The sequence below is a fragment of the Anomaloglossus baeobatrachus genome, chromosome 6 (genome assembly GCF_048569485.1).
Source record: "Anomaloglossus baeobatrachus isolate aAnoBae1 chromosome 6, aAnoBae1.hap1, whole genome shotgun sequence".
NCBI classification, from domain to species: domain Eukaryota; kingdom Metazoa; phylum Chordata; class Amphibia; order Anura; family Aromobatidae; genus Anomaloglossus; species Anomaloglossus baeobatrachus.
Genome location: NC_134358.1, coordinates 397856655 through 397870349, shown reverse-complemented (window position 1 = coordinate 397870349; position 13695 = coordinate 397856655). Strand labels below are relative to the sequence as shown.

Here is a 13695-nt window from a genome sequence, read left to right as displayed (position 1 = left end):
CAGTACAAGGAAACTAGCAGAGTTATGGATTTAGCAATCAAGATGAATGGAAAATAAGTAGGGCTAAGTGGATCCGGACTGTAAAAGTATGGATCCACGCAACTTCAAAGATGCCCGGGTGCCGGACCCGGATCCGGGATTCCGGGTGCACGATCTGGATCCGGCACTGGGGCAAATAATTGAAAAATAAAGAAAAACAGAAATAAATTAGCGTTTCATACTTACCGAGACTCAATGTCATGGCGGTACACTGCTTCTGGGTCACGCATTCACTTCCTGTACTGTGCATCGTATACACACAGCTTTTGGTGTTTTCCCCTCCCACCGGCCGTCCTCTCATCTGTGATTGGTTGTAGGCAGACAGCCCAGCCTGTGACAGTATCTGCCTGCCATCCAGTCATCACGGCTCAGTCATTGTCTGCACAGCCTGCGGTTATGCTCTATGGCCGCTGGCTGTACTATGGAGCAGAGCTGAAGCGGCGTGGGACTTCGTGTGGATTATGCCAGACCTGCAGGGTGTTGGGGGTTAATAAAGAGGTGAAGGAGGGTGTGTGTTTTGTACTTTATTCCAAATAAAGGATTTTTCTTTGTGTCTGTGTTTATTTACATTCACTTACAGGTTAGTGTGATGCAGGTAACTCATAGACGCCTGTGCCATCAATAATCTAGGGTTTAGTAGCAGCTGTGCGCTGCTATTAACCTTAACTTAACCCCTTATTACCCAGATTGGCACCGCTCCAGGCTAACGGGAAGAGCCGGTATGGCACAGGGATTGCCACATTAATAGATGCGGCAATACCGGGCGGCTGCGGGCTAAGAATACCAACCCCCAGCCGGCATTATCATGGCTGGGGATCAAAATTAGGGGGGACCGCACATCGTTTTTTTTTATTATTTATTTAAATAATAATAATGAAAAAACAAAAGCCGCACGCAGTTTCTGTTAGGCCGGAGTCACACTTGTGAGGGACTCCCGCGAGTCTGACATTGCAGCACAGCCGCGCACACTTCTGACAGGAGCATGCATGTGTTTCTAGGTACATGAACGCTCATGTTCAGAGCGCGGCAGGTTGTGACAGGTGATGTCATGCCAAAATCGCATGAGTCTGACATCGCATCACCGGCACTTCCGCACACTTCTGACAGGAGTGTGCATGTTTTTCTGGAAGACATGCACGTTCACCATACTGACCCACAGACAAACTTGCACTGCTTTCCCCGCCCACCGGCTGTCCTGCCGCCTGTGATTGGTCGCAGTCAGCTGACACGCTGCCACTCAGGGTGGGGGGCATCTAACTGCAACCAATTACAAGCACCGGTGGGTGGGCAAAACAATGACTATTGAATTGTCGGCTCCGGAAGAGAAAAGCGTGACCCGGAAGGAGTTTGCTGCCATGACACAGCTTCGGGTGAGTACACCGTGCACGCTCCTACCCCCCTATCCCCTCCACAATCGTTTTTAATCTCCGGATCCTGGTCCCCATAGACTTAAATGGGCACCAGAATTCAGAGCGGATCAGGACTTTTTTTTCAATCCAGCAGAGATCCGCCGGTCCTGGATTTTGGCAGATTCGATCAATTCTAAAAATAAGACATTAATGTGACTCCCCACCCTTGAAAAGCATCTTTTTGTTTTTCTTTTAATCTTTATAGCTTTAAAATTTAGTACTGTATTCTTAATCACTTCGTGACCGGGCAATTTTTTTACCCTTTCTTCTTTTACCAAGCGCTATAACTTAAAAATTGTTTTCATTGATAAGTTGTATGAGAGCTTGCTTTATCTTGGCTGACTTTTGAATGACAGCATTCATTTTACTAAATGATATACTTGAAAACAAGAAATAAAATTCAAATTGCAATGAAGTGGTGAAAAAAAATAGGAAAAAAAAAAAATCAAAATTATTTTTATTATTTTGTAAATCCAGCTTTAGCTTTTAACACTGCCTGACCCCTTCTGGGCATACTTTGATAAGATTCAAGCATGTATTCTCCGAAATCTGATCCCAGGTCTCTTTTCAACATTCCCAATGTTGATGCATAGTGGTTGACACATCTTTTTCTTCATCTCTACCCACAAGTGGATTGGGTGGAAGTCTGGGGACTGTGGGGGCCAATCCAGCATCTATACCTCATTGTCATTGAATCATTTCTTCTCCAATCTCAACATATGTTTCAGGTCATTCAATTACTGAAACAGTATGTCATCCTTTTCATACCCATAGTACCCAACTGTACGAAGTAGCTTGTCTTGTAGGATACTCACATATATCTCAACATTTAGAGCACCATCAATCCATCAAGTATACATCGCCTTTGGCTGTGAAACAACCCCATATCATAAGGCTTCCTCCACTGATCTTGACAGTTTCTTCAATTTCTCGATCCATTAGCCCCCTTTTTTCCCTTGTTTCTTCCAGACCCATTTGCACCCATCAGAGTCTAGTCTATTGACTTTCATCTCATCGCTACAAATCACCTGTTTTCAATCTTCTACTGTCCACTTTTCGGACATTCTTGCAAACTTAAGTCAATGCTTCTTTTGATGATATTGAAGTTCCGGCTTATTCACCTTTTTTGGGGCTGCCATTCCAGGCCTCTGTAAAGTGCATCACACATTGCTTTCATAGACATCTGTGATCTCATTACAAAGCAGATGAGTAATTTCCACTGCTGTGTTTGTTGCGCCAGAACGGATACACCTTGTGATGAGTCGACTTGTTGACTCCGATATTTTGCCTGGACATCCACCTCTTGGTGTTTGAATGGATGGACTTAATTTATTATTCTTCCAACTGTCATGGCACTCACTTGATGCAGCTGAAACACTGCTAACTATGAGCTGGATGATGCAATTTCTAATGATGAGTGAGTTTCGAAATACTCGGATTCGTAACGAGTACTGTCTAATACTCGCGTATTCATTCCGAATAGTGTGTCCAATGCATATCAATGGGGAATACTCGCAATGTAATGAGTAACTGGAATTCTGCACTATTCGCTACTTGCACGAATAGAACTGCATTCGGGTTACTCGTTACATTGCGAGTATTCCTCTTTGACTTGCACTGTACATGCTATTCGGAATGAATACACAAGACAGTATTCTTTACAAGTATCTCCAGACCTGAACCCCACTGGAAACCTGTGGAATGTAATCAAGAGCAAGATGGATAGTCACAAGCAATCAAACAAAGAAGAACTGCTTACATTTTGCATCAGGAGTGGCATAAGGTCACCCAAAAGCAGTGTGACAGACTGGTGGAAAGCATGCCAAGATGCATGAAAGCTGTGATTAAAAATCATGGTTACTCCACAAAATATTGATTTCTGAGTTAAAACATTATATTGTTGTTTCTAAATGATTATGAACTTGTTTTCTTTGCATTATTTGATGTCTGAAAGCGATGCATTGTTTTGATATTTTGACCATTTCTAATTTTCAGAAAATAAATACAAAATGTATCGCTTGGAAATTCTGAGACATTGTCAGTAGTTTATAGAATAAAAGAACAATTTATACTTTACTCAAAAATATACCTATAAAGACAAAAAAAACCCCAGAAAAACTGAAAATTTGGAAGTGGTCTCTTATGCTCCCTGACTATATACACTTTTCGCAGCTCTGTCATCATGTCTCTTTAATTGTCCCACTGTGTTTCTGTTCCAGCCGGTCCTCCCTCTCATAAGATGCTGCTGATAAAGGGGCAAGTGACAGTAAATGTCAATCTGATATCACCATAAAACACTATACGTAGAAAACTAATGCAGCTGCAGGGAAGGCTAATGCAGAACGGTCCCCCTAGAGCAGGTGTGCAAAACCTACATGTGGCCCTCAATGCCTTTCTGCATGGACGTCAACTATCTGGTCATGTTTGACAGCGCAAAATGGCTACTGACATGTATTTCCCATGTTAATGGGTAGAGGAATATCAGACAGCACCATAGGGATGGGTAATTATCAATGGTCCACGTTATTATCTAGGTAAAAAGTAGATGGGCTAAAGAAGTGACCATAATCATAGTTTATGGGAGAAGCAAAACACTGTATCAATGCAGACTACAATAGAGAAAATTGAATCCAAGCTCCTTTCTGTACTGTGAGTTGGAGAGTATCTATCCTCCTGTGAGGTAGACATCCTAAAAATGGAACCTGCATGTATTAAGTAATTAAGTTGAGATGTTTTATTGTGGCTCATGGGGTCGGTTTATATGACAATGTGGCCTTTTGAGCAAAAAATTAATAAATAAAAAGGTTGTATACCCCTACTATAAGAGCCGCTGCAGGCAGCGAGCATGATATCCTATGTAAGGAATCTGTCACCAGCATTTTAAAACCTAATCTGAAGGAAATATACTATAGAGAAGGAGACCCCGATTCCATCAATTTGTCACTTACTGGACATCTTACTGCAGTTTTGATAAAATCACTGTTTTATCAGCAGGAGATTATCACTAGATGGCTCGTAAACCTGTTGCCATGTAGTCCTCCATATTCATGAGCTCTGTATGACCCCATCACTGATTGGCAGCTTTCTGTGCACCCTGGGCATACATAGAAAGCTGCCAATCAGTGCTTAGGGTGGGGTTATAAAGAGCTCAGCATTAAGAGAACTGGTAGATTTGCAGCAGAGAAAACCCTGATTGTATAAAAATGGAAAACAGCCCAGTAACTGATACATGGTTGGGAATCAGGGTCTCTGTATCTACATTATGCTGCTCTTAGATTACGTAGCAAAAACTTGACGATTCATTCCCTTAAAAACTATATACACTGTACTGATCACTGCTCACTCAGCGGCGCCAAGGTAGGCACAGGAAACAGTTTCAGTAACATGTCCGGACTGGTTCATAGACTTCATAAATTGCTCAGGAAACAGTCCATACAGTAGTGCGGGATTACTCGCTCAGGTTAATGTCCAGCTCTTAGGCGGGCTTTGCACACTACAACATCGCAAGCTGATGCTGCAAAGCCGAGCATGATAGTCCCCGCCCCCGTCACCTGCCCTGCAACGTCGCTCTGGCCGGCAAACCACCTCCTTATTAAGGGGGCGGGTCGTGCAGCGTCATAGCGACGTCACACGGCAGGCGGCCAATAGAAGCGGAGGGGAGGAGATGAGTGGGACGTAAACATCCCGCCCACCTCCATCCTTCCGCATAGCTGGCGTGAGCCACAGGACGCAGGTAGGAGATGTTCCTCGCTCCTGCGGCTTCTCATACAGCGATGTGTGCTGCCGCAGGAACGAGGAACAACATCGTAACATCGGTCCTTCCGAAATTATGGAAATGACCGACGCTACACCGATGATACAATTTGGACGTTTTTGCGTTCGTTAATCGTATCAAAAAGGATTTACACACTACGATATCGACTGCGACGCCGGATGTGCGTCACTTTCAATTTGATCCCACCGACATCGCACCTGCGATGTCGTAGTGTGCAAAGCCCGCCTTAGTCCTTAGAACAGACAAACAACAATGGAGGTCTGCACACCTCCACAGACAGACCTTGAATGAGACAACTGGTGTCCTTTTCACCTTCTGTCCCATGCCCCAGGGGTGGGAAAGATGGGCAGCTACTCCCACCCAGGTCTCTGGTAACACAGCCTTCACACACCCTATTAACTCTCTCAGCACTATACGTACAGCCTGCTCCAGGCTTACATCACAGAGGCTACCAACCTCTATGATACATATCTCTCCTCGAAGACCTGTCCGGTGGCCATCTTACACCATGAGGAGGACTTTGAAAAACCCCATACCTTTTGTGCCTATTTACCTAGTGACCAGATTTAAGCTCATGTTATTTTTTCTTTATCATTTCCTACCTTGACAGACTTCCCCCATCCAATAACAAGGGTGAGATTATCCTTCCAGAAGAGGCTGCAGGGGTACATGTCGGGACGCAGGCTAGTGTCATCTCTGGGTACATTGGTAATCCGTTGTCTTGTGATTATGTCTAGTATCTTGACTCCCTATAGAGAAAAAAATTATGTGGTCAATGTGTTAAAAGAAATAGAAAAAAAAAAAAAACAAGGAAAAGAAGGCACTGCTATATTTTATGTGACAAGGGAGAAATTGCTACGATTAACCCTTTTGCTGACAGGACAAGTTTCACACTTTTGAGAGAATATATATATATATATACGGTATATATATATATATATATATGTATATATATATAAACAAAATATAAAATTCTAAAATAATAATAAACCATGTTGTACCTTCCTAGTTACTACAAGTGGAGACGTTATATGTTGGGAAAATGCCACTGCCGCTTTACACTCAAACACCTGCGTAAAACATTTCACTAAAATGTTTCCAAAAGGCCCATGCTTAATTGTGCTGTAGATTAACAACGTTATCCTACATCCTATCCTGTATCCACACACACTGCCAAGTATACACGCTCTGTCTGATGCACTTATAAATAACAATTAACCTCGGACCCCATGGATTTGCTAAAACATCCCCCTACATTAACATCTTCACTCTTCTGATCTTTACCTAATATAATCTACAGGTATCACGATGTTACTTTGGGACAAGGAGGCGCAGGGAGCTCTTACGCTGTCCCTTATGCTAGGTGAGTAGCTGAATCCAAGAGGAGCCAAAAAGCACTATCTGAAGAACAGGAGACCTAAAATATAACTTTTAATAAGTACTGATAAAAGTGAGCCTAAGGCTCACAAAAGGTGAGTAAAAACAGTGGACGCACAATAAATCAATCATGCTAGATAGGGGCATGAAACATAGCCCAGATCATATCGCCATTGGCAAACCTGTGTGGCAGTGGTATCCTCAGTTCTCAACCAAAAAACCACCCAGTAATAATGCCAAGGTATATATAGATAGTGTGAAGACACACTTCCCCTAAATACCCCTAACCCGAGGCAAAGATGGAGAAAAAAAAAGTGTGTCAAAAAATGTACTTAACACAATAGTCAAAAGCTGGATATCCTGGCGTGATTAAATCCCATATAGGGAACGATCTTACCCACTCTTGTGAAGTACTTAATGGGCGACTTAGAGAAACATCAAGGCTTCTGGGGAAGCTGTCATCCAGCTCTTCAGGTCCCACAGTAATGCCACAGAGGGGTCACCTCCATATAGTGAAGAATCACTCACTTCCAACGCGTTTCATGGGGAACAATCATCAGGGGAGTTCAGGTGAAAGATACTGGGTACTGCCCGTGTACATCCTATACTGCAGTATAGTCATGCCCAGTGATACTGTAAATAAAGCCAAAAAATAAAATAAGCCCAAAAATACACATTAAACTGGCCTATCTTAATGCCCCAAAGAGGGATCACTCACCGCATACTGCCGTGTGTCAGAACAAACAAATTTCAAATGTGCCGCGCTGGGCGTCCAGGGACAAGCTCCCTTTATACCCCGGCGCATGCGCAAAGGCACATTAACCTTCCGTGACGCGTACTCCCAGAGTGCATCGGAACCGGAAGTACACGTCATCGGTCGCCGCGTCGCAGTGAAGCGAACACCGCATACCCCAGTGACATCACATCCTGGAGAGCCGCACACGCTGGTTGGGCATATGTAAACACAGAGCGCATTGCCATCGCAACGTACATGCACTCCAGTTAAACCAGCAAGGCGACCTAAACCAATGTAAACATGCCGCCTCAAGGCCACAACATGGTGGGTAAATCAGGCTGTACATGGCAGCATACCTAAATGGATCCAGACACCATCGCCCACATAGGAGGCAAACATTGTTATCCAAAGGCAAATAAAGGTTGGGAGCAATCCCATATAAAGGGATCAGGACCAACAACACAAAGATAAATGAAAGAGATGTTAGATAAAATACAGATACAGCGTATACAGCCATATGGGACTGTCATAGCACAAGGGAAACCGGGAGGTGCAACCTTATCAAAGAAAAACGGTGATGTATAGACGCCTAAATTCACAAAAATAGTACATATATAGCACCACACGGGGTAAGAAACCTGGCTAAGTAGTTAAGCATATCATGGAGGGGATCATAGACGGGCCATATAGCTAGAAGAGGACGAAGGAAATGGGAATCTAAATGAGGATGGGCCAGTATAGTATAAGCAAAGTAAACCAAGCATCCAGACATACCTGCGGCAGGCGTGGGGAAAAAAGGGGGTTATAAACTAAGGTGCACACTAAGAAAAAACCCCTACAACCATTCTTACCCTACATATCATGTGGAGGTCGGCACCCTAGTATAACCCACGTAGATGGTGCCCCCAACTCAGCCGTGGTCTCTCCCTCCTATACTTACCCTGAACACTAAGGTGCTCCTACAGGAAGGGTGTAAAGGATAGGGACTCATTTAAACCTAGTGGTGTCATGGTGTTCAGACTATATATCCAGTAGCACTCTTTCTGGAGTATTTTCCTGTCCCAGTTGCCCCCCTCTAGCCGGAGGCCGGATGAGGTCAATCCCCTAAATTTTGAAGCTTTCCAAGTCACCATCATGAAAGTTGTTTATATGTCGGGCAATCGGGGTGTCATTTTTCTTCTGGATGTCGTTCTTGTGTTCCCCCACCCGTCGTCGTAGTTCCCTGATGGTCTTTCCAACATAGAGTTTTCCGCATACACATTTCATTCTATAAATGACCCCCTTCGATTTATAGGTGATCAATGACCTTATGGAAAAACTCTTGCTGTTGTTGTAATTAGTGAACTCCTTGCCTTCCTCAATGAACCTGCAGTTCACACAATCATGGCATTTAAAACAACCCTTGATCGCATTTGCTGCCATCACTAGCCCATCCTCATTAAAATGACTATAGACAAGTCTGTCACCGAGGGATCTTGCCTTCCTGTAGGTGACAGACGGATATGTCAAAAGGTATTTCTCCATCAAGGGGTCCATATGTAAGACATGCCAATATTTGGAGAGGGTTCCCCTAAGGTCCCCTGCCCGATTATTGTAGGTCCTGATGAACCTAAGGACATCCTCAGATTCCTTCTTCTTTTCATTTGTATTCAATAGCTTGGTACGATCCATATTGCGTACAGAATTGTACGCTCTATGGATGATCCCCTCCGGATAACCTCTTTCCCTCAAACGTCCCATCAGATCGAGGGCCTGATTCTTAATACCTGCTTCCTCCGAGCAGTTGCGCCTCATTCTAATGAATTGCCCTTTGGGAATTCCTCTCTTCAAAGGACCAGGGTGGGCACTCTCCCATTTAAGTAGGGAATTCGAGGACGTCGCCTTCCTGAACGTGGTGGTAACGAGGCGACCATCCGGCCCTCTTTCCACCAGCACATCCAGGAAAGCCAGACTGTCCCTGCCAACTGCGCTGGTAAATTTTAGGCCGATGTCATTATTATTCAGCTTAGCTATGAATTGATGGAACCCACTCAGCTGACCCTTCCAGACAACGAAGTCGTCGTCAATGTATCTTAGCCACAAGACGACGTCCTCGGTATCCAGAAGGCCCCCAAAAACCACCGTTTCCTCCCACCAGCCCAGGAGGAGATTAGCATACGATGGGGCACAACAACTCCCCATCGCGGTCCCCCTGAGCTGGTGAAAGAACCTCCCTCCAAAGGAAAAAAACATTCCTGGTAAGCCAGAATTCAAGGGCTTTTACAACGAAGTCATTATGCTGGCTGAATTGACTTCCTCTTGATCCCAAGAAGTATTTCACTGCTCCTACCCCCGCCGCATGCGGGATGGAGGAGTTAAGTGCCTCTACATCAATGGAGCATAACAGCATCCTTTCCTCTAGAAAGATATCCTCTATCCTACGTACAAAATCCGTAGTATCCCTGAGATAGGAATTAAGGGACAGCACGAAGGGGCGCAGAATTTTATCAACATATATACTCAGTTTCTCTGTTAAACCACCTATGCCTGAAACAATGGGGCGACCTTTCAAAGGGCTCAAGCCCTTATGAACTTTAGGTAGAATATAAACGGTCGCCACCACTGGAAAAACAGGTAGAAGATAATCAAATTCGTTTTTACTGGTCTCAGTATCCGAATAATTCTTTTAGGCCCCCACAACAATACAAGAAACAGAGAGGAAGGGGGAGGTCCAACTACAGGGGAGCCTCTCAAAATTTTGGTAATGGGGGGGGGGGGTTTGTAGACAACCAATATCACCTGAGGAGCAAGAGACAACTCAACCCGTAATTACGAGCGGGGCTCCTCAGGTGATAAACTTGTCTTCTAGATCCCTCACTGAGATGGATTTATCCATTTTGAATAAAGGTCTGTCATTTGTGCCGACAACGGACTTTGACGAATTTGAGGCAATAAAAGATCTGCATCTTTTTGCGAGACGTCTCAAATGGAAGAAGTTCTTTGGCAGGCAAACGGAGAGAACTTCGGCTGAATTAGGAATTCCAGGGGAACTTCTCCAGGATGTGAAATTGTTATTCCACCTTGGGGATATGAATCCAAATGACCTTGGTGAGGGTCCTTTCACCAATTTAAAAAATAAAAGTGTAAAGATGCCTCCTGTTATGGCTGAGATTGATGCAATTGACATCTTTGTCAATCTGGTCACTGAAGATATCAGAAACGGCACGAGGGGACGTAGGGGTCATTATAATCTGACCAAAGCTGAGATGCTCAGTCTTAGAAACCTAGAGAAGGATTCCAGTATCACCATAAAACCCTCTGACAAGGGGAGGAATGTGGTGGTACTGGACTCTAGTGACTATAAGAGGATCTGTTTGAACATGTTGAGTGATGAATCATGCTATGCTAAGCTGGACTCCAACCCGATGTTGGGGTATAAGGAAGAATTGAGGACCCTATTGGGGGTAGCTTTGGAGTCTAACATCATAGACAAAAAATAATTTGATTATCTTCTACCTGTTTTTCCAGTGGTGGCGACCTTTTATATTCTACCTAAAGTTCATAAGGGCTTGAGCCCTTTGAAAGGTCGCCCCATTGTTTCAGGCATAGGTGGTTTAACAGAGAAACTGAGTATATATGTTGATAAAATTCTGCGCCCCTTCGTGCTGTCCCTTAATTCCTATCTCAGGGATACTACGGATTTTTTATGTAGGATAGAGGATATCTTTCTAGAGGAAGGGATGCTGTTATGCTCCATTGATGTAGAGGCACTTTACTCCTCCATCCTGCATGCGGCGGGGGTAGGAGCAGTGAAATACTTCTTGGGATCAAGAGGAAGTCAATTCAGCCAGCATAATGACTTCGTTGTAAAAGCCCTTGAATTCTGCCTTACCAGGAATGTTTTTTCCTTTGGAGGGAGGTTCTTTCACCAGCTCAGGGGGACCGCGATGGGGAGTTGTTGTGCCCCATCGTATGCTAATCTCCTCCTGGGCTGGTGGGAGGAAACGGTGGTCTTTGGGGGCCTTCTGGATACCGAGGACGTCGTCTTGTGGCTAAGATACATTGACGACGTCTTCATTGTCTGGAAGGGTCAGCTGAGTGGGTTCCATCAATTCATAGCTAAGCTGAATGATAATGACATCGGCCTAAAATTTACCAGCGAAGTTGGCAGGGACAGTCTGGCTTTCCTGGATGTGCTGGTGGAAAGAGGGCCGGATGGTTGCCTTGTTACCACCACGTTCAGGAAGGCGACGTCCTCGAATTCCCTACTTAAATGGGAGAGTGCCCACCCTGGTCCTTTGAAGAGAGGAATTCCCAAAGGGCAATTCATTAGAATGAGGCGCAACTGCTCGGAGGAAGCAGGTTTTAAGAATCAGGCCCTCGATCTGATGGGACGTTTGAGGGAAAGAGGTTATCCGGAGGGGATCATCCATAGAGCGTACAATTCTGTACGCAATATGGATCGTACCAAGCTATTGAATACAAATGAAAAGAAGAAGGAATCGGAGGATGTCCTTAGGTTCATCAGGACCTACAATAATGGGGCAGGGGACCTTAGGGGAACCCTCTCCAAATATTGGCATGTCTTACATATGGACCACTTGATAGAGAAATACCTTTTGACATATCCGTCTGTCACCTACAGGAAGGCAAGATCCCAGACTTGTCCATAGTCATTTTAATGAGGATGGGCTAGTGATGGCAGCAAATGCGATCAAGGGTTGTTTTAAATGCCATGATTGTGTGAACTGCAGGTTCATTGAGGAAGGCAAGGAGTTCACTAATTACAACAGCAAGAGTTTTTCCATAAGGTCATTGATCACCTACAAATCGAAGGGGGTCATTTATAGAATGAAATGTGTATGCGGAAAACTCTATGTTGGAAAGACCATCAGGGAACTACGACGACGGGTGGGTGAACACAAGAACGACATCCAGAAGAAAAATAACACCCCGATTGCCCGACATATAAACAACTTTCATGATGGTGACTTGGAAAGCTTCAAAATTCAGGGGATTGACCTCATCCGGCCTCCGGCTAGAGGGGGCAACTGGGACGGGAAAATACTCCAGAAAGAGTGCTACTGGATATATAGTCTGAACACCATGACACCACTAGGTTTAAATGAGTCCCTATCCTTTACACCCTTCCTGTAGGAGCACCTTAGTGTTCAGGGTAAGTATAGGAGGGAGAGACCACGGCTGAGTTGGGGGCACCATCTACGTGGGTTATACTAGGGTGCCGACCTCCACATGATAGGTAGGGTAAGAATGGTTGTAGGGGTTTTGTCTTAGTGTGCACCTTAGTTTATAACCCCCTTTTTTCCCCACGCCTGCCGCAGGTATGTCTGGATGCTTGGTTTACTTTGCTTATACTATACTGGCCCATCCTGATTTAGATTCCCATTTCCTTCGTCCTCTTCTAGCTATATGGCCCGTCTATGATCCCCTCCGTGATATGCTTAACTACTTAGCCAGGTTTCTTACCCCGTGTGGTGCTATATATGTACTATTTTTGTGAATTTAGGCGTCTATACATCACCGTTTTTCTTTGATAAGGTTGCACCTCCTGGTTTCCCTTGTGCTATGACAGTCCCATATGGCTGTATACGCTGTATCTGTATTTTATCTAACATCTCTTTCATTTATCTTTGTGTTGTTGGTCCTGATCCCTTTATATGGGATTGCTCCCAACCTTTATTTGTCTTTGGATAACAATGTTTGCCTCCTATGCGGGCGATGGTGTCTGGATCCATTTAGGTACGCTGCCATGTACAGCCTGATTTACCCACCATGTTGTGGCCTTGAGGCGGCATGTTTACATTGGTTTAGGTCGCCTTGCTGGTTTAACTGGAGCGCATGTACGTTGCGATGGCAATGCGCTCTGTGTTTACATATGCCCAACCAGCGTGTGCGGCTCTCCAGGATGTGATGTCACTGGGGTATGCGGTGTTCGCTTCACTGCGACGCGGCGACCGATGACGTGTACTTCCGGTTCCGATGCACTCTGGGAGTACGCGTCACGGAAGGTTAATGTGCCTTTGCGCATGCGCCGGGGTATAAAGGGAGCTTGTCCCTGGACGCCCAGCGCGGCACATTTGAAATTTGTTTGTTCTGACACACGGCAGTATGCGGTGAGTGATCCCTCTTTGGGGCATTAAGATAGGCCAGTTTAATGTGTATTTTTGGGCTTATTTTATTTTTTGGCTTTATTTACAGTATCACTGGGCATGACTATACTGCAGTATAGGATGTACACGGGCAGTACCCAGTATCTTTCACCTGAACTCCCCTGATGATTGTTCCCCATGAAACGCGTTGGAAGTGAGTGATTCTTCACTATATGGAGGTGACCCCTCTGTGGCATTACTGTGGGACCT

The 13695-nt window shown here is 44.7% G+C and overlaps 1 protein-coding gene across 1 annotated transcript in view; it reads right to left on the bottom strand.

Annotated features, from left to right (window-relative positions):
• The window catches only part of VPS41 (VPS41 subunit of HOPS complex), a 358461-nt gene that overhangs the window by 150658 nt on the left and 194108 nt on the right, over positions 1 to 13695 (bottom strand). Inside the window, exon 9 of the mRNA XM_075315114.1 lies at positions 5826 to 5972. Within this exon, the coding sequence (XP_075171229.1) occupies positions 5826 to 5972 (147 nt within the window). The remainder of the gene's footprint in view (positions 1 to 5825; positions 5973 to 13695) is intronic.